Genomic DNA, 26,061 nt, shown 5'->3' with positions numbered 1-26,061 from the left:
ACTCTTAGTCGGCTTTAAAAAGCCTTCTTTAGAAATGGAGCCTCCCGTCCTGGCTTCTTTCCTTCCTATTATGCAACCAACTTATGTACACCAGTGGCAGTAGCCAAACATTTCCTTTAAAGAGTCAATGAATGGATGTAAAGACAATGAACAAGAAAGTTACTAAATGGTGACCATTTTACTGTGGAGTGCAGGGAACAACCACCGGGAAGGCCAAGGAGGAAAAAAAAAGCAAGGACCTCACTTTCTAGCACAGGCTGCACATCCCACAATAGAGCCATTTTCCGAGTTCCCACTACCTCCTCCCAGCTTCACCATGAGCTTATCCAAATGGTTATCAATCAAGGGGATACAGGGGCAGGTTTCCTGGAATCCTGGCACTCAGACTCTCTAGATTTTTATCGTCTCCACTCTTCACCTCATCCTCCCATATATAAAAGAAAGATAATAGTGGTCATAAATTTGTCATGGGAATTGAATGAGCTACTGTGTGTAAGACTCTTATTACAGATTCTGACCAGTGGTAAAGGTTGGCTATGAAGCTCACCAAGCCTCAGTTTCCCCTGCATCTTAAATGGGAATAACAGCTAACATAGATTGTTGTAGGGTTCACTGAAACAATGGATGGAAGTGCTCAAGAAGCCATAGCTCTTTTAATACTCTTCTCATTAGGTCTAACTCTGATAAGAATGACCTTTTTGAACCTTGAATCTCCCAGTAAGTAAACTATAATGAAAACAGGCCTCAGAATTGTCACTGTATAAACATGAACCCTTGAGTATCTTAAGAGAATAAAAGGGAATAATTGAGGATTTTTACATTTATAAAGAGTAAATAAAAATTCTTCTCATCTTAATTAATGCTAGGGCAAAAGGTATCAAAGCATTTTATCTTTCATTAAAATGCTTTTTTTTTTTTTTTTTTAGTTTCTGGCAGACCAGTGGTTAAACTTGTGCTTCCACCACAGAGGGCACTGGTTTGATCCCTGGTCAGGGAACTAAGATCCTGCTTGCCACACGGTGCAGCCAAAAAAGAAAAAGAAAATTCCATTTTAGTTTCCTCAGTGTTGAAATATTACTTATTTCTTCAGGTCATGAAACAAATAATATTTTTATCTTACATCTCAAATGGCTAATATGATGGCATCACCAAATCAATGAGCGTGAGTTTGAGCAAACTCCAGGAGACAGTGAAGGACAGTGAAGGAAGCCTGGTGTACTGTAGTCCATGGGGTCACAAAGAGTTGGACACAGCTGAACGAATGAACAACAATTCTGTGTGAAATTCCTGGAATACTATAGGTGCAAACAGAGAAGGGTTGTGTTCTTGTAGCACTTACTATGTAGTTAGGCAAACAGGTATTAACCAAATCATCACGGTAATAAAAACTGGGAAAATATATATTTTTGTTAAGAACATATGTGTGTGTGTGTGTAATTGAATCACTTTGTTGTATAGCAGAAATTAACACAAAATTGTAAATCAACTAGATTTTGATAATTTTTTAAAGAAAGTACCTTTGCCCAAACATAAAGTGGCCTCAAACAAAAAGTCATCTTCATTTTTCTAATGAAAAGATCCTCAGGCAAAGTCTTTGGCCAGCCTAAGTGCACAGATGGATAATATATTGTAATGTATACTTAGGACACTTACTCCATTGTTACAAATACATTAAGTCTCATATCATTTTAAATATTTTATGCTTCTAAAAATACTTTTTACCATTCTTCTATTTCCTGAAACGATGTTGTTAAAACTCTCTCTGTGCATCTTTAGATCATTGTGTTCACCGGATCCAGTCTGTAATTATCTAATAGAGAACAGTGCATCATCCATCTTCCCCAAGTCACTTCTCAGAAATCTGCTGATGCTGCAGATTTGAGCCCCAGGCATAAATTCTCATCCTCTGGTTATGATCTCTACATTTAATTACCTGCTATATGACTTTTTTCCAGTGCTCTTTAAAAGGCTTATTTAAAACCACCTGAGTCTATAAAGTGTGGTTTTCTAAAACTGTGTGATTCCAACACTTGCAAAAATGAAGTCATGCCTCAGGAATAATTACCAAATCTGCTTTAAATATCTTCATCTCTTTTTTTCTTGTCCAGGTGACCTTCTTAAGATCAAAAATAAGGCTTGCTTTAGATCATTTCAGGCTGTTTGCCTGAAATGGTACTCTGTTGTTGAAAATGAAATAACTGAGACCATGACCTTTCATGTAGGAGACATCAGAAGTACTAGAATATAAGGCAAATCCCTCTTTTCTATGGCTTCATCTGGGGTGGGGGGAGTTTGCATTATATGGAGCATGAATTGTATATAATTATATGCTGATAAGTGTTAAGAAGGCAAAGCACCTTTGTTCTAAGAATGTATATAAGGAACCTGACCTTCACTCAAGGTCAGTGATGGCTTCCCTTGATCCAAGGCTAAACAAAGATTAACTCTATGAGAACTGTGTGTGCTGGGCAGTGGTGGTTGGGGCAAGTGGGTGCTGGCAAGAGAATTGTGAGTGTGTCAATACTTTGTGCAAGGACCCTGTAGCAGGAGGGATCATGGTATATTTGAGGAACAGAGAGAAGGCCAGCTCTTGTGAGAGGAAGGAGCAAGGCAGTGGGAGACATGAAGTGTAAGCAGGTCCCCATAACACCCTCTTCCCTAAGTACTAAAAGTATTTATCCTCTGCTTGAGTTATGTTTAATATTCAATTCTGGTTAGAATTGAAGATCCAATGGGTATGAACTGTATCCATCCCTGCCTAGACTCGCATAGTTGTTTTTGTTCAGTTGCTTGGTTGTGTCCCACGCTTTGTGACCCCATGGGCTGCACAATGCCATGCTTTCTTGTCCTTCACTGTCTCCCAGAGCTTGCTCAAACTCACATTCTTTGAGTTGATGAGTCAATGAGGTCCAACCATCTCATCCACTGTCACTCTTTTCTCCTCCTGCCTTCAATCTTTCCCAGCATCAGTGTCTTTTCCAAAGAGTCAGCTCTTCGAATCAAGTGGCCAAAATATTGGAGCTTCAGCTCCAGCACCAGTCCTTCCAGTGAATATTCAGGGTTGATTTCCTTTAGGATTGACTGGTTTGATCTCCTTGCAGTCCAAGGGATTCTCAAGAGTCTTCTCCAGCACCACATTTTGAAAGTATCAATTCTTCAGTGCTCAGCCTTCTTTATGGTCCAACTCTTACATCTGTATGGACTACTGGAAAAACCATAGATTTAAATATATGGACCTTTGTCGGCAAAGTGATGTAGGTTCAGTTAGTCAAGATGACAGGCAGGTGAAGGTCATACCCTTAGAAAGGTCTGCATCTGTGAGTCTGAGTGTATCATACACTGGAAGGGCTGGAACACTTTGATATCAAATGGTGATTCAGCAGAGATCTCGAAATAGAAAGCCATCTTTCTTAATCCTTCAGATTACTGTAACACCCAGATACAGAGCTCTCCCAAGAGATTCACTAATATTTTAAAAGCCCTGAAGCAACAGAGTTAACTCTGGATCAGGTAACAACATGTATACCTTAGCCAAAATGTGACTAAGGGATTTGCTCTCTGATAATCTGGCTTTGTGTAAAGGCAAGGTGGAGGAGAATGTTCTGCTTGAGTCTGATTATGAAATATCTATAATAATCATTTTGTTCACTCCATTTCCTTGAAGGGAAAATTTTCCATAGCTGTAATAATTTCTTAAAATAGCAGCCTACAGTCTTCCCCTGATATAAACAAACTTCACCAAAGATACCTGGCCTTATTTGGAAGCGTGGACATACATACTCTGGGAAAGATACTAACAGTAAGAAGAAAAGTGAAGTAACAGGGAAAATGGTCAGTGCAAACCTCTCCTTTTTCTAGGGCATATGTTATGTTGTGTTCAGTTCTTCTTACTTCCAATGAGGCAAGATGATCGGATCAAGTAGTCATCATCTGCCTTGAAAACCGAAAATGGTAAAGGAAGTTTCCTAGGTCTCAAAGAAAAGGAATAGGACTTATAAGTTTGGCTGAGGCTGCCAATGAAGGAACCAACAATGGTAGAGTATATACTGGCTGCCTGAGGAACTCGAGTCAACATGAGAATTCAATTAGAAAAACTTGAAAGGATAACTACCAGAATTAAGATTTCCAAGGAGTCGACGTAGCCAACACAAGAGATGGAAAAGAGTAGACTCCAAGCCCGTTCCTGACTTTAAAGGCATGGAAGGCCATGTTTCCATTCCAGTTCAGTGGTCAGACAGCTTGTCAACGCTTAGGAGAAAAAGGAAGAGCAGAGAGATAAGAAGAGAGAAGAGATATAGCAAGATACGGAGTACCCCATGGAGATAGATGGTTGGAGTAAGTAGGTTTATATGGCAAGGCAACAGCAGAACTTTAAAAATAAAATGTGACATTTAAAATGTAAATTTAAACTCATGTTCTTTTTTAAAAAAAAATCTGTAGGAACTGAAAATAAATCAAATACAGTACCTACTCTGACCCAATCCTATTCCAATTTAGACTTCTAGAAAATATTATGGAAACTGAAATGGAACCAATACAAATAAGAACTCAAAATGAACCACAGTGCCCAAAATGTTTTCTGGTTGTTTGTGTAAATTCTGTCTAAATCTAGATGGAGAATGCCAAATTCTACAATATGCCAAACTTTAGGTGCTCTTGCCTTCTCTAGGAGCTAGAAATTTTAGGAAACCAAGAGACAGAGAGACAAAGAGTCAGAGGGCTTCATTCGGAGGAATGTCCTATGTTTCCTACCAAATGCCAAGCAATATTTAGCTATCACTTGCACTGCTTTCTACCCTCAACCTGAAGGACCACACACTTAGTCTTGGAGACCAGAGCTGAGATTACTCCATCAGAGGTCAAGGGTGGCTGACACCCACATGGCCCATTCTACCCATTCCTTTCAGACCAGTCCCTGCAGGCTTGGCTGGACTACCCTTCTAGCTAGAAGGAAGATTATTCAGACCCTTTGCTTTTTTTTTCCAGTGACAGAACTCATAGACCTGCTGAGAAATCTAATTACAATCTCCTTTCATGGTGAAATCCAATTACAACGTCTCCTACCGTGAAAGCTAATCCTTTAGATACAAAAGGAAACTCAACAAAGCGGTTTCAGACTTGAGGATGTGTCTATGTTCTGACCTCTCTTAAGCAACTATGCAGAAAGGTTGCAGTGACCTTGACCTGCCTTGTTTAGGAACAATGGTCATTCTATTACTACTCCCATTCCCATAGGAAAGAAAAGTATACTCTTATTTGATCCCAGGAGTTTCTAAACTCCTGTCTCAAGGATCTATTAGTTGAGCAAAGCAAATCCTCCATGTACACAGTCTTGATTCCGCAAAATGACTTCTGGAATGTGGAATGTCATGCCAAACAAGAAAAAAAAAAAAAATGAAGAGTTTGTAGTCAATATCTTCCTATAATTTTTTCCTTACATCTTTTTAAACATTTATTTATTTTCATTTCTTTCTTTGGCTGCTCCAACTCTTAGTTGCTGCATGTGGGATCTAGTTCCCTGATGAGAGATCGAACCTGGGCCCTCTGCATTGGGAGTTCAGAGTCTTAACCAATGGATGGACCACTAGAGAAGTCCTTTTCCTAACATCTTTAATGCCCCATGCCACTCTTTCAGCCAACTCATTCCCTTGAGGATAATAAGGAGCTGCCATGCTGCTTGAAAAAGGGTCACCCCAAATTCCTAAAACTTATTTGAGATAAATGGAGACACTTCTCAAGATAGTCATTTATGGAAACACATATTTTACAAATGCCTGGCAAAAGTCTGTAATTGCTGAAACAATGAAACTACCAACCACATTCCAATCACATCATTATTTCTACCACATAATCACTCTAGTCCACTGAATAAGTAAGTGTAAGACCCAGATTTGCAGCCTAGCCCCCCAAATGGGCAATATTTTTAGAAGGAGCATCCAATCAACTTGCAAGTGTTTTTTCAAGGGGTCACTTATTTATTTATTTCCTTTTGGCTCTGATGGGTCTTTATTGCAGTGTGCGGGCTTCCCATTGCGGTAGGTTCTCTTGTTGCAGGGCACAGGCCCTAGGGTGTGTGGGCTTCAGTAGTTGCAGCTCCCAGGCTCTGGAGCACAGGCTCAATAGTTGTAGCTCACAGGCTTAGTTGCTTCAAGGGATGAGGGATCTTCCCAGACCAAGAACTGAATTCACGTCTCCCGCATTGGCAGGTGGATTCTTTACCACTGAGCCACCAGGGAAGCTCAACCCATACGTTTTTAATTGAGTATGAGCAGAACAAGAACACATAAATACTTTTGTTTTGTTTTGTTCTGTTCTGTTTTATAATAGGGTAAAGTTTACTATGGGCTTCCTGGGTAGCTCAGCTGGTAAAGAATCCACCTGCAATGCAGGAGACTCCGGTTCAATTCCTGGTAGGGAAGCTCTCCTAGAGAAGGGATAGGCTACGCACTCCAGTATTCTTGGACTTCCCTGGTGACTCAGACAGTAAAGAATCCATCTGTGGGAGGCCTGGGTTCAATCCCTGGGTTGGGAAGATCCCCTGGAGCAGGGCATGGCAACCCACTCCAGTATTCTTGCCTGGAGAATCCCCAAGGACAGAGGAACCTGGCAGGCTACCATCCATGTAGAGACTATAGGGAAAGGAAAAGGGAAGTTGCTCAGTCATGTCCGACTCTTAGCAACCCCATGGACTGCAGCCCACCAAGCTCCTCCATCCATGGGAGTTTCCAGGCAAGAATACTGGAGTGGGTTGCCATTTCCTTCTCCAACGTATGAAAGTAGAAACTGAAAGTGAAGTTGCTCAGTTGTATCCAACTCTTAGAGACCCCGTGGACTGCAGCCTACCAGGCTCCTCCATCCATCGGAGTTTCCAGGCAAGCGAAGTTTACCATAGTTTTATAATACTGCTATGCCCATAGAGTTAATAAACGTAAATGAACAAGGATAAGAATCCCCCATTCAGAGTGACCCTCAATAGCCCCAAAAGTAATGTATTTTTACTTGATTCAAGTTGAGTTACCTAATTATCTGTATAAAATGATAGACACACAGGGAAGATGACCTAAAATCTACAGAAGTCAGAATTGATTTTGATTATGGGTCAAAGAAAACCTGTAGCTGGTTTCAAGACATCGTGACTGGTCAGATCTTCATACTGCCTCTCTTGTTGTTGTTGTTTATTCGCTAAGGCGTGTCTGACTCTTGTGACCCCATGGACTGTAACCCTCCAGGATGCTCTGTCCATGGGATTTCCCAGATAAGAATACTGGCGTGGGTTGCCCTTTCCTTCTCCAGGGGATTTTCCTGACCCAGGGATCAAACTTATGTCTCCTGCATTGGCAGGTGGATACTTGACCAGGAAAGTCCCTCATGCTGCACAGTGGAATCATTTTTAACTCTCAAACCATTTGTTCAGTAAATTTCGCAGCCCTTTACTGGGGACCAAACAACTTTGAGCTAAATCTAAATCGACAAACCATTCTGTTGGAATTCACAAGGAGCAAAACGCAGGTGCTGAACCCCAGGTGTCTTCTTTCCTTCTCTTTTCCTTCCTTGCTTCCCGGTTCCAGCACACATAACAGCAGGCTTTTAAGGGGATAGAGATTAAGCTCTTTCTAGGACAACATTTCAATGATTTCTAAAATACAGGCAGATAAAACTACGGGAAGCTTTTGTTTTAAACCAGGAGCTTAGAGCTTTTGGCATAGACCTTGGCATGCCCAGTGGTCTTGCATCAGTATCTTTTTAGGGGGACAGAGAAGTGGAAAGTACCAGCATCAGCTCACCTATAAAAACAGATGATTGATGTCTTCCTGTGATAGGAAAACAATGCAAAGCGATTGATTTCTAAAGTAAATGTTTTCTTATAATTTGAAAAATAACCTGGGTAGAAAGTTGGAGATTACCATGGTCTGAGATCTGGATATGACTAACTTCTTTTCTTTCTCAAAAGGTGACACACAAAATTCCAGCCCATGCTTCTTCTAAATTTGATTCTTTGTTGCTTTCTCTTTCCTAAATCCTGTGTTTAGACGGTGGCCACAGTAAGGTCTGACATCGTGGTCATGGCTGGAGGTGGCCAACTCACCTCACGCTTCCCAGCATCTTGTTAGAGGGGTTAATATCTCTAGAGATCCATAGCCAGTTATTGAATGCGGTGTGTACTTATCAGTGCCAGGAAACCCAAAATAGCCATTGTCCAAAAACAATTAACAACAGATTCCCTTGTGCAGTATTTTTCATACAAAATACAATTTGGTTTTAATTTGGCTAAGTAGATTACTCTTGATTGGGCAAATTTCTACCCATTCTGGGACTAATCGTCTAAAATCAGTATTTTTAGAAGTGTTCAGTCAGCCTAAGCTAATGAGTTGTGTTTCCTTTGGTGTGGGAAAGGAAAAGAACAGAGAGACTCATTTACTTCCCAAGTCTCCAGATTAATCCTGGTGTCAGGACATTCTAGAGACTTCATGAAAAGGGAAATGGAAGAGTAAAGAGAAAAATGCCAAGTTCCAACTCAAAACACTCCCAGAGCTAGTTGCCCATATTTCTTTCTAAAAGTCTTCTATTTTATACCACCTTCAAATCCTGTGTGAAATCATTTTAATTGAGTACTAATCACACGTAACATCTTGTAATTTTTTATTGTCTCCAAAGATAAAGACTGATATGTTCCATTTAAAAAGAAATATGTGCACTTGCTAAGATATGTAAGGGAGGAAAAACTTTTTCCTCTACCCTCTTATGTTAAGTAATTGGGGTCTGCAAATTAAATTGACCAAATACAGATTAATAGGAGAAAAAGTTTATTCCCACATATAGAGAAGCCAACAAAGGTTCAGTTCAGTTCAGTCACTCAGTCGAGTCCAACTCTTTGCAACCCCATGGACTGCAGCACACCAGCCTTGCCTGTCCATCGCCAGCTCCCAGAGTTTACTCAGACTTATGTCCATTGAGGCTGTGATGCCATCCAACTATCAAATCCTCTGCTGTCCCCTTCTCCTCTTGCCTTCAATCTTTCCCAGCATCAGGATCTTTTCCAATGAGTCAGTTCTTTGCATCAGGTGGCCAAAGTATTGGAGTTTCAGCTTCAGCATCGGTTTTTCCAATGAATATTCAGGACTGATTTCCTTTAGGACGGACTGGTTGGATCTCTTTGCAGTCCAAGGGACTCTCAAGAGTCTTCTCCAACCCCACAGTTCAAAAGCATCAATTCTTGGGCACTCAGCCTTCTTCATAGTCCAACTCTCACATCCATACATGACTACTGGAAAAAACATAGCTTTGATGGAGCTTTGTTGGTAAAATAATGTCTCTGCTTTTTCCTTAAGCTGTTAAAGTCTTACCTACCTAACACAGTGGGAGAAAGAAAAGGGAGAGAAACAGCTTCCATTGGAAAAGCAAAAAGGTTTGTTTAGGAAAGACAAATAGTTTTTAGAACAAATGAGATAAGAGTTTGTGATACTTGTCTATAAAGATACAAGTGGTTTTTTGGTCTCCTTCAAAGTCATAGAACTCCCCTGAAGAGGACTAGGTCTTGGTCTCTCTTCTGGGAGTAGAAGCCACACTGAAGAGGGAATTTATATGACCGTTCTCACTTCTCAAATTTTCTGTTTGTAGTTAGACAAGGGAAGCTCTGAGAAGGTTTCTTTTTGCCTCTATTGAATTCCAATGTCTTCATCCTAATAATCTGTATATCAACTCTAGGATTCTAAGTGTGTCCCTATAGCTACTACAGAAAGACTTGAAACAGGGCAGGACAGGGGAGCAGGAGGAAGCTTTGTTGGCAGTGGATCTGAATTATATTTAAACCCATAAATCCCAAATTTGAATCAAAGACTGTGTGGTTTAAAGTCCCGGCAAGGAAATGATGGATCCAGGAAGGAAAACTGAATTTGTGGACTTGAGTGTGTTTCAGTTGTGTCTGACTCTCTGTGACCCCATGGACTGTAGCCTCTCTGCCCATGAGATTTTTTCAGGAATAGTGGAATGGGTTGCCATTCCCTTCTCCAGGGAATTTGAGAAGAGTGAAATTAAGGGGTTACTAAGGAGTGAGCAGGGCATAGCGAAGTCACAAGGGGTTGCAGGAATAGGCTAGGAAGAGCTAAACTTGTATGAAGCAGGGAGAGGAAGACTTTTTGAACTCAGAAAATGCTGTGTGGAGAAGGACACTGATCTTCAGGTGAGGGACATAGTCACCAAGAGGGTGCTGAGAATATATGTTCCCTGATTTTACTCTCCTCCTTCCCTCCAATCTCTCCTGACAATGCACCCCATTGGCTGAACCCAACAGAAACCATCCATCATGCAAGGAAACCTGCTGATGCAGTTCACACAGGCCCTGGGGCAGCTCAGGACGGAGAACGCTGGAGAGTGGGTGTGGATTGACTCTAAGATGTGCGGATGTTCAGAGGAACAAAATCTCTTCCCAACGTGGGAAAGGCAGAATGCACAGCTCTGTAGACCAGCTGTGTCTTCTCCTTGCTTGAAAGAATTTTCTAGAACGTCCCCTCTGACAGCATAAATAAGCCTAGGGTTTTCACCCTATTTTCAAAGAACTCCCCAAACCCCAGCCACGAAATCCATTAGGGTTTACTGTATCTGCGGCTTTCACAGAAGGCAGATAAGGAGTAACATTTCACCACTGGGGTGGGCAGTTCTCTGATTCAGCATGTTGGCCGCGTGAGAAGCCACTGTGAGCATGAACTGAATTCTGAAGGGACTTCTGCTTGGAGTGAGTGTTTTCATTAGCAGTTCTCAAAACTGCTCCTCAAAGCCCATCATTGTTCCCCAACACCATGAGAATGAGGTTACTTGGAACTGTTCTTAGGTATGACTTGCTGTTTTTCTTGATCCTGGAAAAGAACAACCCCAGTGAATGATTCTTGGTACATTCACAGAGCCTAAAGCACTTGAAATTCTTTTCCCAACTAGCTGAACTCAACAACGGACTTACTCTGTTAACAAAAGAGCAGAGACAATTTCCATTGAATCCAAAGAGATATTATGTGCTGGTAGAGTTTAACTAATAAGGAAAATTCAAATAAGAGCAGTCAAAGGAGAAAGCTAAGAACCTGGCATTGAGAAAAAAGACATTCCAAGGAGGTTGAGAACAAAATAACTTATGGGGTTGAGAGAGGAACTAAACACCGGCAAAGAATAGGACTAATGTAACTGATCACTTCAGGGGCTAGGTCGGCTTTGAAAGGTGACTCGTCATGGTACCAGCAAATCACTTAGATATTAATTCTGTAATTGACAAGTGCCACAGGCCTTTAGGTGAGCCATACTCAGGAGTGGATTCAGAACTTGCAAACCAGAAGTTGACATAACGTGTGGGAACTTCTTTTTTAAAAATAGAAAAATCGAAAGCGGCATAGGCTTTTGTAAGAAGCCTGTACAAGTAGGAAGCCCTGGAATTTGAGCTTCTTGGCTTTGTGGCACATCCACCTCTGACCGTACTCAGAAGCCTGTGCCTCAAAGGATATGCAAGAAAAGGGAAAGGAATGAATAAATGTAAGTATAACAAACCCCCGCATTCACAGAGAAAGAGGAAATTGACAAATAACAGAATATGATTTGAGGAAAGAAAAATAAATACGGCCCAAGTCATTTCTTCCCTACACCCCAGGGCAGGGAGGGGTGGTGATTTTCCAGAGGACTATCAAATGCCTCAGGAGAACAGAGCACTGCCTCCAGGAGTCCATCCCATACGAAGCTGTGAAATGAGACCAAGATTGCTCCATGTTTAAAGAATCCACCTCCCAATGCAGGAGATGCTGGTTCAATCCTTGGGTCGGGACATCCCCTGGAGGAGGAAGTGACAACCCACTCCAGTATTCTTGCCTGGGAAATCCCATGGAGAGACGAGCCTGGCAGACAGTCCACAGGGTCGCAGAGTCGGGCATAACTTAGCAGCTGAGCATGCACACATGGGATTAGTGGGTAGCAAAGTAAGATAAGGAACTCTGAAAGGAATGATGAAGAGATGTCGAAACAGGGTTATCACACAGTCTTGCCTAAAATAAGTCTGTAGGGATCCTCTAAATATAGTTAAAGTAATCCCTCAATTACACACTACAGGATGGAAAGAATGTACTAATTTCTCCTGAGCTAGAAAGAGAGAGATCCTTGAGAAGGTCAAAGCCACCCCTTTGGAAATTCTTGCATCTTTTGGCTTGCATGCTCCTCATTCACAACTGGACACAGTGGTCAGAAGGATGTGCAGGAAGCTCTCATGGAATGGATGGATGGATGTATGGATACTCTATGAAGCAGAAGTGAGGTGACAAGTGGGAATACATGTATGATACATGGGTGAAATATTTATGATAGTACCTGGCACATAGTAAAATCTCAAAAAAGATAAGCCATCACATCAGTTACTTTATTAACCAGCCAAGAATGAGAACCTATGTTTTCAATAAAATAATACATTCTTGAATATAAGTGATTCTACTTCTAAAGAATGTTTCACTCAAGATATTTAATGCCCATGCCAATTCTTCATTGCTGCTTACAAACTGTGACTTTCAAATAATACTTATTGCATAATTTCTCAAGATTTTGTGGGTTAGGAGTCTGGGCAGGTCACTCAGGGGTACTGAGTTGGCAGGTGAGCCACTCTGCAGGGCCCACAGTGGCTCCACTCAGACACACTGTGCCTTTGCAAGCTTTGAAAGCTGGGGTCAGCAGGGATCATTGAACAGTGTGTACAGTAGGGTGACAGTCTCTTACAAAATGGCTTGGAACTCCCAAAGCAAAATGTTCTGAGAGATTCGGGTCAAAATTCCAAGGCTTCTTATGAGCTAACCTCCAAAGTCCCAGGACATCACTTCCACTTCAATCATGTGGTCAAGGAAGCCACTAAAGGCAGTCCAGATTCAAGGGGAGAATTTGACTTCACTTCTCAATGGAAGATGCAGCAAAGAGTTTACAGTCGTCATTATTATACCATACGTTTATACATATTAAATGAAAAATGTTAGAAATTGTCTTAAGACAACTACTCACATGAATTAGAATAGAGTTGACATTGGTGGGTATTTAGTTCTTAATGGAAGACCTGTTTCTGCCATATCAATGTTTCATATGTATATTTGTTTTGGTGGTCTATGGGCCAGCCAGAAGACCTCCAGGCATTTGAAATTTCAAATCCTGGGCTTCCGCAGAAAGGCTATACTTATAAAACAGAGTCTAGCAGTCATCTTGTAAAACCCCAGATGAGTTTTTCTACAAATTTGGTAATAAGACACTTTGTTTCTAAGAGACGGAAAAGGCTCTCCTTGAATTTCCCTACCATCTTTCATCTTTAACCTCTGTATTCCCACGGCGGGTGGTGGGGGAATGGGACAAAGGGAAGGAAATAATAACTTAAGGGAATTCCCTGGTGGTGCAATGATTAGGACTCCATGCTTTCACTGCTAAGAGCCTAAGTTCAATCCTTGGTTGGAAAGCTAAGGTCCTGCAAGTCAGGTGGCACAGCCAAGAAAAAATAATGATAATAATTTAAGAACTCCAAGTAAAAGGATGAATCAAAGTTTCTGTGCATTATTACGTATTACAGTTATTAAGCCATCTTTATCCTTATGAATATTTCAATGAAATGATACCTTTTTTCATTTTTATAGTTAGTAAAATTGTCAAATGACTAGTTGATCACATTTGAATCTCAAAACAACCCAAAGAGATAAAAAGGAAAACTATTATCGTTTTTCCTGGTTTGTAGATGAAGAAGACAGTGACTTGACCAAAGTCTCTGGCCTAGTAAAAAATATATAGTTCAGGTCAGGGGACTTTCCTAGTGGTCCAGTGGCTAAGACACTGCTCTCCCAGTGCTGGAGTCCCAGGTTCAATCCCTGGTCAGGGAACTAGATCCCACATGTCTCAACTAAGACCCAGCACAGAGCCAAAAACATAAATAAATGTTTTTTAAAATTTATATAGTTCAGGTCTAGACTTAGATCTTCCAATTCCATACTATACTTAAATTCCAGGGCTCGTTACTTTCAGCTATGCTGCTGCCTTTGAATAAATTCATACATTTGGGCAAAATAACATTTATCTAATTTCATATAAACACTGAATATTTAAGTCTTCAAGAATAATAACTCTATATTCAAAATTTTTTCTCACTCCTGCATTTTTATACAGAGTTTTATTTGCGCTTTCTGCAAAAATAACAATTTGTATTCTGTAGAGTGCACACCAAATTTGAATGTCTCAAAATATATGACTTTTTACTTACCCAAGAATAAATGGTATTCATCATACTTAGCAAGAACATCATGGGTTTCATTTTCAAAGTATGTTGCAAGCATCAGCTGATTAAACCTTCTGTAGTCTCCAGTCTGACAGATGTTTTAAAAAACCTCTCATTTCCCAGAAAAGTTCTCCACTCTGTCTTATTTACACAAATCAGTACATTTGTTCAGTTCTTAAAATAAGAAGCAAAAGGCTGTGAAATTATTTTTGATCAGTATGTCGCAAAAACAATTAGCTTTGTGAGACAAAAATGCCCAGTGACCAATCTGAAGGTCAAAGTGGAACACAGCAAGGGAACTCGAGGCCTTTTGCTTTCTAGATACTGGACTATTCCACAAAGCTCTGTCTTTAAAAATACAACACAGGCATCTGCTTTACAATTAAAACTTAAGGTGCTTTCCTGCTTGGGTCATTCTAAATGACATAACCATAGTCTTCCTTTAAATTTTGTTTTTAATTTCAGGTGGAAATAAACATGAGACCCCTAAAAAATAGTTCCATCCTGGGACACAGTAAAGAATCAGAGACCATGCAAGAAAGGTTGGGGGTGGACTCCCCAAAAGCCTGCACAGCTGACCACTGAAGCTCATACAACAAGCTCATCCTGCCTTCATATGTCTTCTCCACAGCTGTGCCAAGATTCTCAGCATTCTATAGTTCATTTGAGATAAGGCGAATGTGAAAATAGCTCTTAACTAAGACTAGAAAGACACTAACTTGCAAATTTTATCTCCTACTGATGGATTAGATGTATGTGCAAAACTAGAATTTAAATGTGTGGAATATAGAGCAAGTGAGTTGGTTTTACTGAGAGAACCAAATGTGAACATATTCTGGAATTAGGACTCCTGGGCAGCTTGAAATCCACAAGGGGAAGAAGACTTGAAAAGAGGGAAGAGAAAAAGTAAGGAACACTGAAGGCTGATTTCTCTTATACCACACAAAATAAAGGGCTTCCCTGATAGCTCAGTCAGTCAGGAATCCACCTGCAATGCTGGAGACCTCAGTTTGATTCCTGGGTGGGAAAAATTCCCTGGAGAAGGGATAGGCTACCTACTCCAGCATTCTTGGGCTTCCCTTGTGGCTCAACTGGTAAAGAATCTGCCCACAACGTGGGAGACCTGGGTTTGATCCCTGGATTGGGAAGATCCCCTGGAGAAGGGAATAGCTACCCATTTCAGTATTCCGGCCTAGAGAATTCCATGGACTGTATAGTCCATAGGGTCTCAAAGAGTCAGATACTACTTGAGCGACTTTCACGTTCACACTAAATATGAGCCATAATGGCTATAATGGTACTATTATTATGGGATTTTTTTTTTTTTTTTGCTTACTGGAACTTTGTTGCTGTGCACGAGCTCCGTAGCTATGGCACCGGGACTTAGATGAGACATAAGAGATCTTAGTTCCCCGACCATGGATTAAACCAGGCCCTTTGTATTGGGAGCATGGACTCAGCCCGTGGACAACAGGGAAGTGGTCCCTATAATGATAATCTTGATGACAAGCACCAGACAGAGCAATAGAAATAATACTCATTTACACATATATGTTTCAAGTTTACAAAGAGCTTCCCCGCCTCCATGGTGCCCTTTGACACTGGATTTGTTATTCCCATTCTGTAGATGAAGTTTGGCAAGATTCAATAATTTGCTCAAAGTAGTATTTAGTACTTGGCAGAGCCAAGGCCCAACGCCAGACTTTGGATTTCTATTCTGCGGCCTATTCTGTGAAACCATATGAGAACCCTGGACTTGGAGTCCAGAGTGCCATGTTCTAGTCCTTGCTCCTGCTGCTGCTGCTAAGTCGCTTCAGTCGTGTCCGACTCTGTGCGACCCCATAGACGGCAGCCCACCAGGCTCCCCCGTCCCTGGGATTCTCCAGGCAAGAACACTAGTCCTTACTTACCTCTTAAGCCTTTACATGTGTGCTGAGTCACACAGTCGTGTCCGATTCTTTGTGACCCCACGGACTGCAGCCCACCAGGTTCCTCTGTCCTTGGGATTCTCCAGACAAGAATACTGGAGTAGGTTGCCATTCCCTTCTCCAGGAAATCTTGCTGACCCAGGGATTGAACCCGGGTCTCCAGAATTGCAGGCAGATTCCTTACCATTTGAGGCACCTGGGATATATATAGCCAAATAAGTTAGATATTTCAAGCTTCTGTTTCTTTCTTTCTTTCTTTTTTTTTTTGGTCACACCATGCTGCATGTGGGATGTTAGCTTCCCAACCAATGACAGAAACCATGCCCCCTGCAGTGGAAGGGCAGAGTCCTAACCATTGGACCGCCAAGGAATTCCCAAGCTTCTGTTTCTTTAGAGTTAAATGTTATCTCTCCTCCTTTCCTTATTGGATAAAATGAGACAGTATGCAAGAAAATATTTTACATGCTATGAAATGCTATATGAATGTGAGGAAGGTGTAAATACATCCAACTTAATGAACTGATATTTCTAGGGGCCTTACCTCAACAGATCCCTACAATTAAGCTTTCCTCCCTTTTGTCTGGAAGAACAAAGAATCTCTCCTCTTCTAAGTAGTATCAAAGGCTTCAGTTCAGTTCAGTTGCTTGGTCGTATCCGACTCTTTGTGACCCCATGGACTGCAGCACGCCAGGCCTCCTTGTCTATCACCAGCTCCTGGAGTTTACCCAAACTCATGTCCATTAAGTCGGTGATGCCATCCAACCATCTCATCCTCTGTCATTACTGAGCAAATATTTATCAAGGGCTTACTGACATTTTATCATCTTACTTAATCTCCATCATCACTTTACAAATGAAGAACTGAGGTTTCAAAAAAGCTGAATAATTTACATAAGATTAAACAAAGCCCAGAAGGTCCCCTTTCAGAGCCTATGCTTTTAATCACTGAGCCATACTGCCTTCCCAAGGACTGAGGCAGCTTCTCTGTTTTTCCCCCAGTTTCATTATCTAATACTGCATAACAATCCACCCCAAAATCAAATGGCTTCAACCCGATCCCCTTATTTGCACATGATTCCACAATCCATCCTGAGCTCACCTGGGTCGTTCCTCTGTTGACTTTGTCTAGTCACTCCGGAGGCTTCAGCCAGCTGGGAGCTCTGCTGGGGCTGAACCTCCCACAGGCTCTCATCCTCCAGACTCTTTTTCGTGCGGCCACTTACTGGTCAGCAGTCTGGACTGGCCTCCAGTCCAGGCCTTTTTGCATCACGGCAGATGGCTTCCACAGGACGACAAATCCCACTGTGTAAGTGCTGCCCAGGCCTCTGCGGTCATCATCCTGGCTGATGTCACATTGACCAAGGTAGTCACAAGGCCAGGGGCAAAATCACAGTGTATGAAACCCAGGAGGCGCGGTTCACTGGAGGTCATCGTGTTTACCACAGCTCCTGTCTTCCCACCTACCTTCTCGTTCATTACTTATGCCTTCCCCTCTGCAAAGAAAATGCTTGGATGACCACGTAGGTGTCCGACCCTCTGTGACCCCATGGACTGTAGCCTGACAGGCTCCTCTTTCCATGGGATTCTCCAGGCAAGAACACTGGAGTGGGTTGCCGTGCCCTCCTCCTGGGTCAGGAAGATCCAGAGATCGAACCCGCATCTTTTAGTCTCCTGCATTGGCAGGCGGGTTCTTCACCACTAGTACCACCTGAGATATGGATCAGCATATTAGAATACAAATAAACATTTCCTGTGCCTGCACTTTCCCCTCTAGCTAACATCTTACTCTCCTTCCTTTCATATCCAGCTATCTTTTATTATTATTATTATTGATTAATTGATTTGGCTGTGCTGAGTCTTAGTTGTGATATGTGGGATCTTCAGTCTTTTTTGAGGCACACAGGATCTTTAGTTGTGGGATGTGAACTCTTAGGTGAGGCATGTGGGATCTAATTACCTGACCAGAGATCAAACCCCGGCCCCCTACATTGGGAGCAGAATCTCAGCCACTAGACCACCAGGAAAGTCCCTCCCCACCAACTGTCTAAAGAGTGGTCTACACTCACTGTCTTCACTCCATTGCTGTCTATTTACTCCCCAGTTACTGAAGACGCCTCCACTGACACTATCACACCAAAACCACCTACTCTTCTTCAACTCTCCACTAACCTCTGCATTTCCAAAGGGAAGGATAATCCTTAGCCGGGTTTACTCTGACCTCTCAGTAACATTCAACACTTTCTTTTTCTTACGTGGCACTCCTGTCTCATCATTTGTATCTTTCGTCTTCCCATCCCCCAACAGCACCTAATGATCTACACTAACCAGTGTGCTGGCTCCTGCCCTCTGTTCTATTCACTGTATGAAAAGTAAGCTTTTCATGTTCACTTCCAGATCCGTTCATCTAAGTATGTGGAAGTCTCAGTTGCTCAGTCATGTCTGACTCCTTGCAACCCCATAGACTGTAGCCCACCAGGCTCCTCTGTGCATGGAATTCCCCAGGCAAGAATACTGGAGTGGGTAACCATTCCCTTCTCCAGGGCCTGGAACCCAGGTCTCCCACATTGTGGCAGGCAATCTCTTTACCATCTGAGCCCCCAGGGAAGCTGCTTATCTAAGTATCAGTTCAGTTTAGTTCGGTCGCTCAGTCGTGTCTGACTCTTTGCGACCCCATGAATCGCAGCAAGCATCACCAACTCCTGGAGTTCACTCAGACTCACGTCCATCGAGTCAGTGATGCCATCCAGCCATCTCATCCTCTGTCGTCCCCTTCTCCTCCTGCCCCCAATCCCTCCCAGCATCAGAGTCTTTTCCAATGAGTCAACTCTTCGCATGACGTGGCCAAAGTACTGGAGTTTCAGCTTTAGCATTATTCCTTCCAAATAAATCCCAGGGTTGATCTCCTTCAGAATGGACTGGTTGGATCTCCTTGCAGCCCAAGGGACTCGCAAGAGTCTTCTCCAACACCACAGTCCAAAAGCATCAATTCTTCAGCACTCAGCTTTCTTCACAGTCCAACTGTCACATCTATACATGACCACAGGAAAAACCATACCCTTGACTAGAAGACCTTAGTCGGCAAAGTAATGTCTCTGCTTTTGAATATGCTATCTAGGTTGCTCATAACTTTCTTCCAAGGAGTAAGCATCTTTTAATTTCATGGCTGCAATCACCATCTGCTGTGATTTTGGAGCCCCCCAAAATAAAGTCTGACACTGTTTCCACTGTTTCCTCATCTATTTCCCATGAAGTGATGGGACCAGATGCCATGATCTTCGTTTTCTGAATGTTGAGCTTTAAGCCAACTTTTTCACTCTCTGCTTTCACTTTTATCAAGAGGCTTTTTAGTTCCTCTTCACTTTCTGCCATATATCTCTACTCAAATTCAACAAGTTCAAAACTAATTCATCATCTTTCTTCTAAAACTCTTATAATCCCTTGTCTTAGTATTAACACTACTGTGTACCCAGTGGCCCAAACTAGAAATATAATAGCCCAACCCTCTTCCTTCTCTTCTTTCCACAGTATACAATTTGTCATTAAGTCCTACCTGTTCTGCTTTTAAATATTTCTCAAAACTATCCACCAGTATACCAGCAAATGTTCAACAACCATTTTTTTGCAGGGAGATGGTGGAATTAGGTAGCATTTGAAGATTTCCATGGTGTAATCTTCCCGCCATGGTTGATTTCAAGCTACTAGTGTGACATCACTGAACAGACTTGGGAAGAGAAGTACATTACCACACATTATATAGTATTTCCACCTACAGATACAACAGGCATAAATAACCTTAAGAAAATAAGTGGTAAAGTAGTAAAAATAAGTATAAAGGGGTGACTTTTGAGTATTTCTTTTGTTTTTAACATAATTAAATTGTAAGTGTATATAATTTAATTTTCAATGATGGCTTTGTTTAATAGCCAGCTCACAAAATTCCTGGAAAGTTAGCAACTGGCTCCCATGAACCAGGACAAGCTGGATCTGTCTCTTTGTTTTCCATTCTCAAAACCAGAGGCAAAATTTAAGGCTCTGACCATCTCTCATCTTGATATTGCAATTTCCTCCTGGTAAGTCTTTCTACTCATCTGTCCCACACATGATTGTACCAAGGATCCTTTCTAACATTCAGATGTGATTATATCACTCCTCCACTTACAATCAGTCATTGAGGCCCCATAGTTTTTCAGCTGGAATTTAAAATTCCTAGTTTAACACACAAAGACTTGCCTTGTTTTGAGCCTTCTCTCCCTCCGCTTCACCCACTAACACCCTAGGAACACAAACATACACTGTCTTATGACTCTGGACCGTCACCCATGCTGTTTGCATCCTCAGACGGCTCTTCTGTCTTTCATACAGCTAACTAGTACTGACTGGTTTTTCAAATCTCAGGTCAAAAACTTCCTCTTCCGAAAGTCTTTTCTATACAGGAGCGGTAGACTGTAATGGTTAAGAACACAGACATAAAAGCAAATTCCTAGGTCTCAAACACTGGTTCTGCCATTTAGCTGAGTAACCTTGAACGCATTACTTAACCTTAATTTCCTTACTAATAAAATGATGAAAATCAAGTGTTAGGTAGTAGAATTATTTAAAAGATTCAAAGAGCTAGTATATGCAAAAGCCTTAGAATGGTACCTAAAATTTAAGCCCTTAAGACTCAGTAAATGTTAGCAGTGTGTGCTAAGTCGCTTCAGTCTTGTCTGACTCTGTATAGCCTGCCAGACTCCTCTGACCATGGGGTTCTCCAGGCAAGAATCCTGGAGTGGGGTGCCATTTCCTTCTCCAGGGATCTTCCTGACCCAGGGATCAAACCTATGTCTCTTATATCTCTTGCATTGGCAGGTGGGGTCTTTACCACTTAGCAACACCTGGGAAAACAATGTTAGCGTTAAAACTACCTAATTGTAAATGCTTCTTATCTGTATTTCCACTGCATCATGCACACACTCATCACATTATACTAAATCATCGATTTACTTGATACCCTCCTTTGTAACTCTTCAGGCAGGAACCAGGTGGCCCTGTGCTTAGGCAGAGTCTAGTAAGAGCTCAATAAATGAGTAAAAGAGTGATTGAGTAATAGTGAAAGAGTGATTGAGTTGGCTCTGGCCAACTGGACACATATTTCTTTTTTACTCATTTGGTTTCATTAGATTTGAGAAAGTGAAGGGAATTTGTGAGATCCTGTGATCAAATCAAAGAGAAACATGTTCTCAAATGTAATTACCTATATATACTGCTATTAAAACTAAAATCAGAAGGAAATTAGCCTTAAAACCCACAATATTTTTGCTGATTCATTCTGCTTTTGTGTTGCTACCATTTTAAAGAAGAGTGGTTAACAGTCTCAGCCTAATTCCGTCATTACTTGTGATGAACGTAGGAAAGACTCCTGGAGTTAAAGGGAGCTTTGGTCAATGTGTGGGCAAAAGGACTTTATATGTTCCACTGGAAAATTCTTCTGACCTCACGGCAAAACTTAGATTATATTATTTTCTGAGGTCCTACACTGTTGTCCAAGAATTGCTATTTGACTTTTACGGAAAATGAAAAACGCAAAAAGATGAATCAAGCACTTCTTAGGCATCAGCCATTTATACAAATACTATTTCTTCTTCTTCTTTTTCTTTCTTTCTTTTTAATTGAAGGAATCACAATACTGTGTTGGTTTCTGCCATACATCAACATGAATCAGCCATAGGTATACTTTGAGCCTCCCCATTGAGCCTCCCTCCCACCTCCCACCAATACTATTTCTTCTAATCTTCACAGAACTGAATTAGATGTTGTACTAAGGTTCTCCAGGGTGGTGGTGGAGGTGGGGGGGATATATATGTTTATGTGTACAGACAAGAGAGAATGATTGCGTGTAAGAAATTGGCTCATTCAATTATAGATACTGGTAAAGTTCTGTGATTTGCCTTCACAAGCTAGAGACCCAGTAAGCATGGTGATCCCAGTTAACTCTGCAGCTCTAGTCTGAAGGCCTGAGCACCAGGGGCCCTGATGATTGTATGTTACATCCAGAGAGCATCCATCCAGACCAGTGTTCCCGCTCAAACGGTGAGGCTGAGGAAGCAAATTCTCACTTATTCCAACATTTTGTTCTATGCAGGTCCTCACCAGATTGGATGAAATCCACCCACACTAAAAGGAAATCAGCTTTATGCAGTTGACTGATTCAAATGCTAATCTCTTCAGAAACACACTCACAAATGCACCTAGAAAAAATGTTTAACCAGACACCTGGGCATCCCACAGGCCAGTCAAGTTGTCACGTAAAATTAACCATCACATAGCCAACAAAGACCTACCGGGAACTCTGCTCAGTGTTATGTGGCAGTGTGGATGGAAGAGAGTTTGGGGAAGAATGGGTACATGTATGTATATGGCTGAGTCCCTTCACTGTCCGCCTGAAATTGTCACAACATTGTTAATTGGATATATAACAATACAAAATTTAAAAATTAAAAAATAAAAATAAAATTAACTATCACAGGTGTTATCCCCATTTTCAGATGGGGAATCTGAGGCTCAGAGGGTTAAGTAACTTGCCAAAGATTCCATGGATGGCAAATGTGGGTTCACGTTCAACACCGTCTGTGTTTCTAATCCCAAAGTACCATGTTCCTTCTACTAAGCCAGTAGTTCCAAATCAGGTGAGTTTGCCCTCCAGGGTGACTTGGCAATGTCTAGAAACATTGTTGGTTGTCGTAACTGGTGGGGATTAGGGGACTTGCTACTGACATGTAGTGGGTAGAAGTCAGTGATGCTACAAACATCCTATGATGCACAGGACAGCCTCCACCACTAAGAATTATCCCACCCCAAATGTTAATGGTGCCAAGATAAAGAGACCCTGTGCTAAACCATACTATTTTATATTTAAACAGTTTTCTAAAACAGTAGAAAAATAATAGGCTGATCTAAAACATAGATGATTCAGTTCAGTTCAGTTCTGTTGCTCAGTCATGTCTGACTCTTTGTGGCCCCATGAATCGCAGCACTCCAGGCCTCCCTGTTCATCACAAACTCCCGGAGTTCACTCAAACTCATGTCCACAGAGTCGGTGATGCCATCCAGCCATCTCATCCTCTGTCGTCCCTTTCTCCTCCTGCCCCCAATCCCTCCCAGCATCAGAGTCTTTTCCAATGAGTCAACTCTTCACATGAGGTGGCCAAAGTATTGGAGTTTCAGCCTCAGCATCAGTCCTTCCAATGAACACCCAGGGCTAATCTCCTTTAGGATGGACTGGTTGGATCTCCTTACAGTTCAAGGGACTCTCAAGAGTCTTCTCCAACACCACACTTCAAAAGCATCAATTCTTCAATGCTCAGCTTTCTTCACAGTCCAACTCTCACATCCATACATGACCACTGGAAAAACCATAGCCTTGACTAGATGGTCCTTTGTTGGCAAAGTAATATCTCTGCTTTTCAATATGCTATCTAGGTTGGTCATAACTTTCCTTCCAAGGAGTAAGTCTCTTTTAATTTCATGGCTGCAGTCACCATCCACAGTGATTTTGGAGCCCCAAAAAGTAAAGTCTGTCACTGTTTCCCCATCTATTTCCCATGAAGTGATGGGACCAGATGCCATGATCTTCGTTTTCTGAATGTTAAGCTTTAAGCCAACTTTTTCACTCTCCACTTTCACTTTCATCAAGAGGCTCTTTAGTTCCTCTTCACTTTCTGCCAAAAGGGTGGTGTCATCTGCATATCTGAGGTTATTGATATTTTCCTGGCAATCTTGATTCCAGCTTGTGCTTCTTCCAGCCCAGCGTTTCTCATGATGTACTCTGCATAGAAGTTAAAGAAGCAGGGTGACAATATACAGCCTTGACATACTCCTTTTCCTATTTGGAACCAGTCTGTTGTTCCATGTCCAGTTCTAACTGTTGCTTCCTGACCTGCATATAGGTTTCTCAAAAGGCAGGTCGGGTGGTCTGATATTCCCCTCTCTTTCAGAATTTTCCACAGTTTATTGTGGTCCACACAGTCAAAGGCTTTGGCATAGTCAATAAAGCAGAAATAGATGTTTTCTGGAACTCTCTTGCTTTTCCATGATCCAGCAGATGTTGGCAATTTGATCTCTGGTTCCTCTGCCTTTTCTAAAACCAGCTTGAATATCTGGAAGTTCACGGTTCATGTACTGCTGAAGCCGGGCTTGCAGAATTTTGAGCATTACTTTACTAGCATGTGAGATGACTAAAGCTCCATAAATTTAATAAATATTGATGGAATGAGTGAGTTAATATTAAATTCTAGACTAAGATTTTAATAGCTTCACTTGCCTTTGAAAATTTAGGAAGAGTAAGTGATGGGTTCATGAGAAATTATTTTTAAAAGGGAGTCAGTTTCTAGATCCAGACAAAAGCAAAATATTGTTCAAGAAAAGAAATTTTAAAATGATTCAACACAAGAAATTACTGTTTTGCTCAGTTGTGAAGAATATTTACATTGTCATAATGTTAAATAATGTTTTAAACAGAAATTGTGATACAACTACTTTAGGAAGAGGGGGGAAAAGGAGAAGAGTATTGTGTATATGTGTGCACGTATGTTGTGTGTGTGTGTGTGTGTGTGAAATGATAGCTGATATAGTATTAAATCAGTTGGATAATGTTTAATATTAATACATTTTTAAATACCACTTAAGCATTTTTTTAAAAATATGAGTAACTAACAGAAGAAACTTCTTCCTTTCCTTAAAACATCAAAGTATTTTTTAAGCTCTAGGGATGCATTTGTACATAAAACTATGATTGTAAGAAAAATAATCTAAAACAGTCATCTCCCATTTGTAAAACTCTGCACTGAATGTGTGTTTCTCCAAAACCAAGAAGCAGTTTGTTGAATCCAAACCTAACACACTGTATTACTTCACTTTGTGACTTTTACGTTCACTGTGAACACTTACAAACCTTCAGACCTAAGATCTGCATACGCCTCCAATTAAGGAAGCACAGTCATCAACAGAGACAAGTTCTGCCAAACACAGCCAGGCCAGAAAATCCAGGAGCATTCTCACTGGGACACGATTGGGTAAAAACTGTCATGAATCTGTCTTTTCAGACACGTTAATCCACAAAGACAAGTGCCTTTAAATACAAAGGACAGTATCAAGCTCAGTATTTGCTAAGCAGAGTATCTTTTAACTTCTTACAAAGAAACTTTTACCCATGACTGTTAATTATCTTCTTGATTTACAGGTCTAGAACAATGAAGACTGTCATTTTTTTCCTATGCATTTTGGGAACTGCAGGTGCTATTCCGGTAACTGTCCTTTTCTCTGTTGTTACTTAAATCTCTCCCTCCTGACATTCAGTTTAGGAATCCTCCATTAAAAAAAAAAATGTTCTTGAGATTGTGCTATTTACTTAGTAATGTGTTAATCATATCACTTGATTTTATAAAGCCCTAAACTGTTAAGAAATAAACAGATCAGGGACAGCCCCAACCAAAAAATAAATAAGTAAATAAAAGTGTTCTTATATAACAGTTTAAAATTCTTTTATAATTTTAATCATATTCTTTTTCCCATGCAGGGAATGAATGACTAGTTAAAATGAAATACGGCACTTTTTCAAAATAAATTTCTTCAAGAACTATCAGGCTCTACAAATATAAATATAAGTGAAACTGTTTGCTAACAGTCTATTAGCCAAATACCAAAGAGAAAAGGAAGAAATAAATTCTCCTATGGAAGTTCACCATACTAATATGAGAAATCTAAGAAATCAGTTTGAGAAATCTTGGAGCAAATACCCACCCTCTCCAGCAGTATTTTCTGCAAGATCAATACATCCTGACTGAGAAATTCTGAGTCTATAATAAAAACAGGAACCAAGAGGTTAGGCACAGGAAA

General features: G+C 41.1%; 1 protein-coding gene across 2 annotated transcripts in view; it reads left to right on the top strand.

Annotated features, from left to right (window-relative positions):
- Positions 1 to 26,061, top strand: part of SPARCL1 (SPARC like 1) — a 51,103-nt gene that overhangs the window by 3,728 nt on the left and 21,314 nt on the right. For both annotated transcript variants that reach the window (XM_004009982.5, XM_060417413.1), the window contains exon 2: positions 25,406 to 25,469. In XM_004009982.5, coding sequence (XP_004010031.3) covers positions 25,416 to 25,469 — 54 coding nt within the window. In that variant the 5' untranslated portion in view covers positions 25,406 to 25,415. The remainder of the gene's footprint in view (positions 1 to 25,405; positions 25,470 to 26,061) is intronic.

Source organism: Ovis aries, chromosome 6, assembly GCF_016772045.2.
Source record: "Ovis aries strain OAR_USU_Benz2616 breed Rambouillet chromosome 6, ARS-UI_Ramb_v3.0, whole genome shotgun sequence".
NCBI lineage: Eukaryota > Metazoa > Chordata > Mammalia > Artiodactyla > Bovidae > Ovis > Ovis aries.
This window is presented reverse-complemented; position numbering and strand designations above follow the sequence as displayed.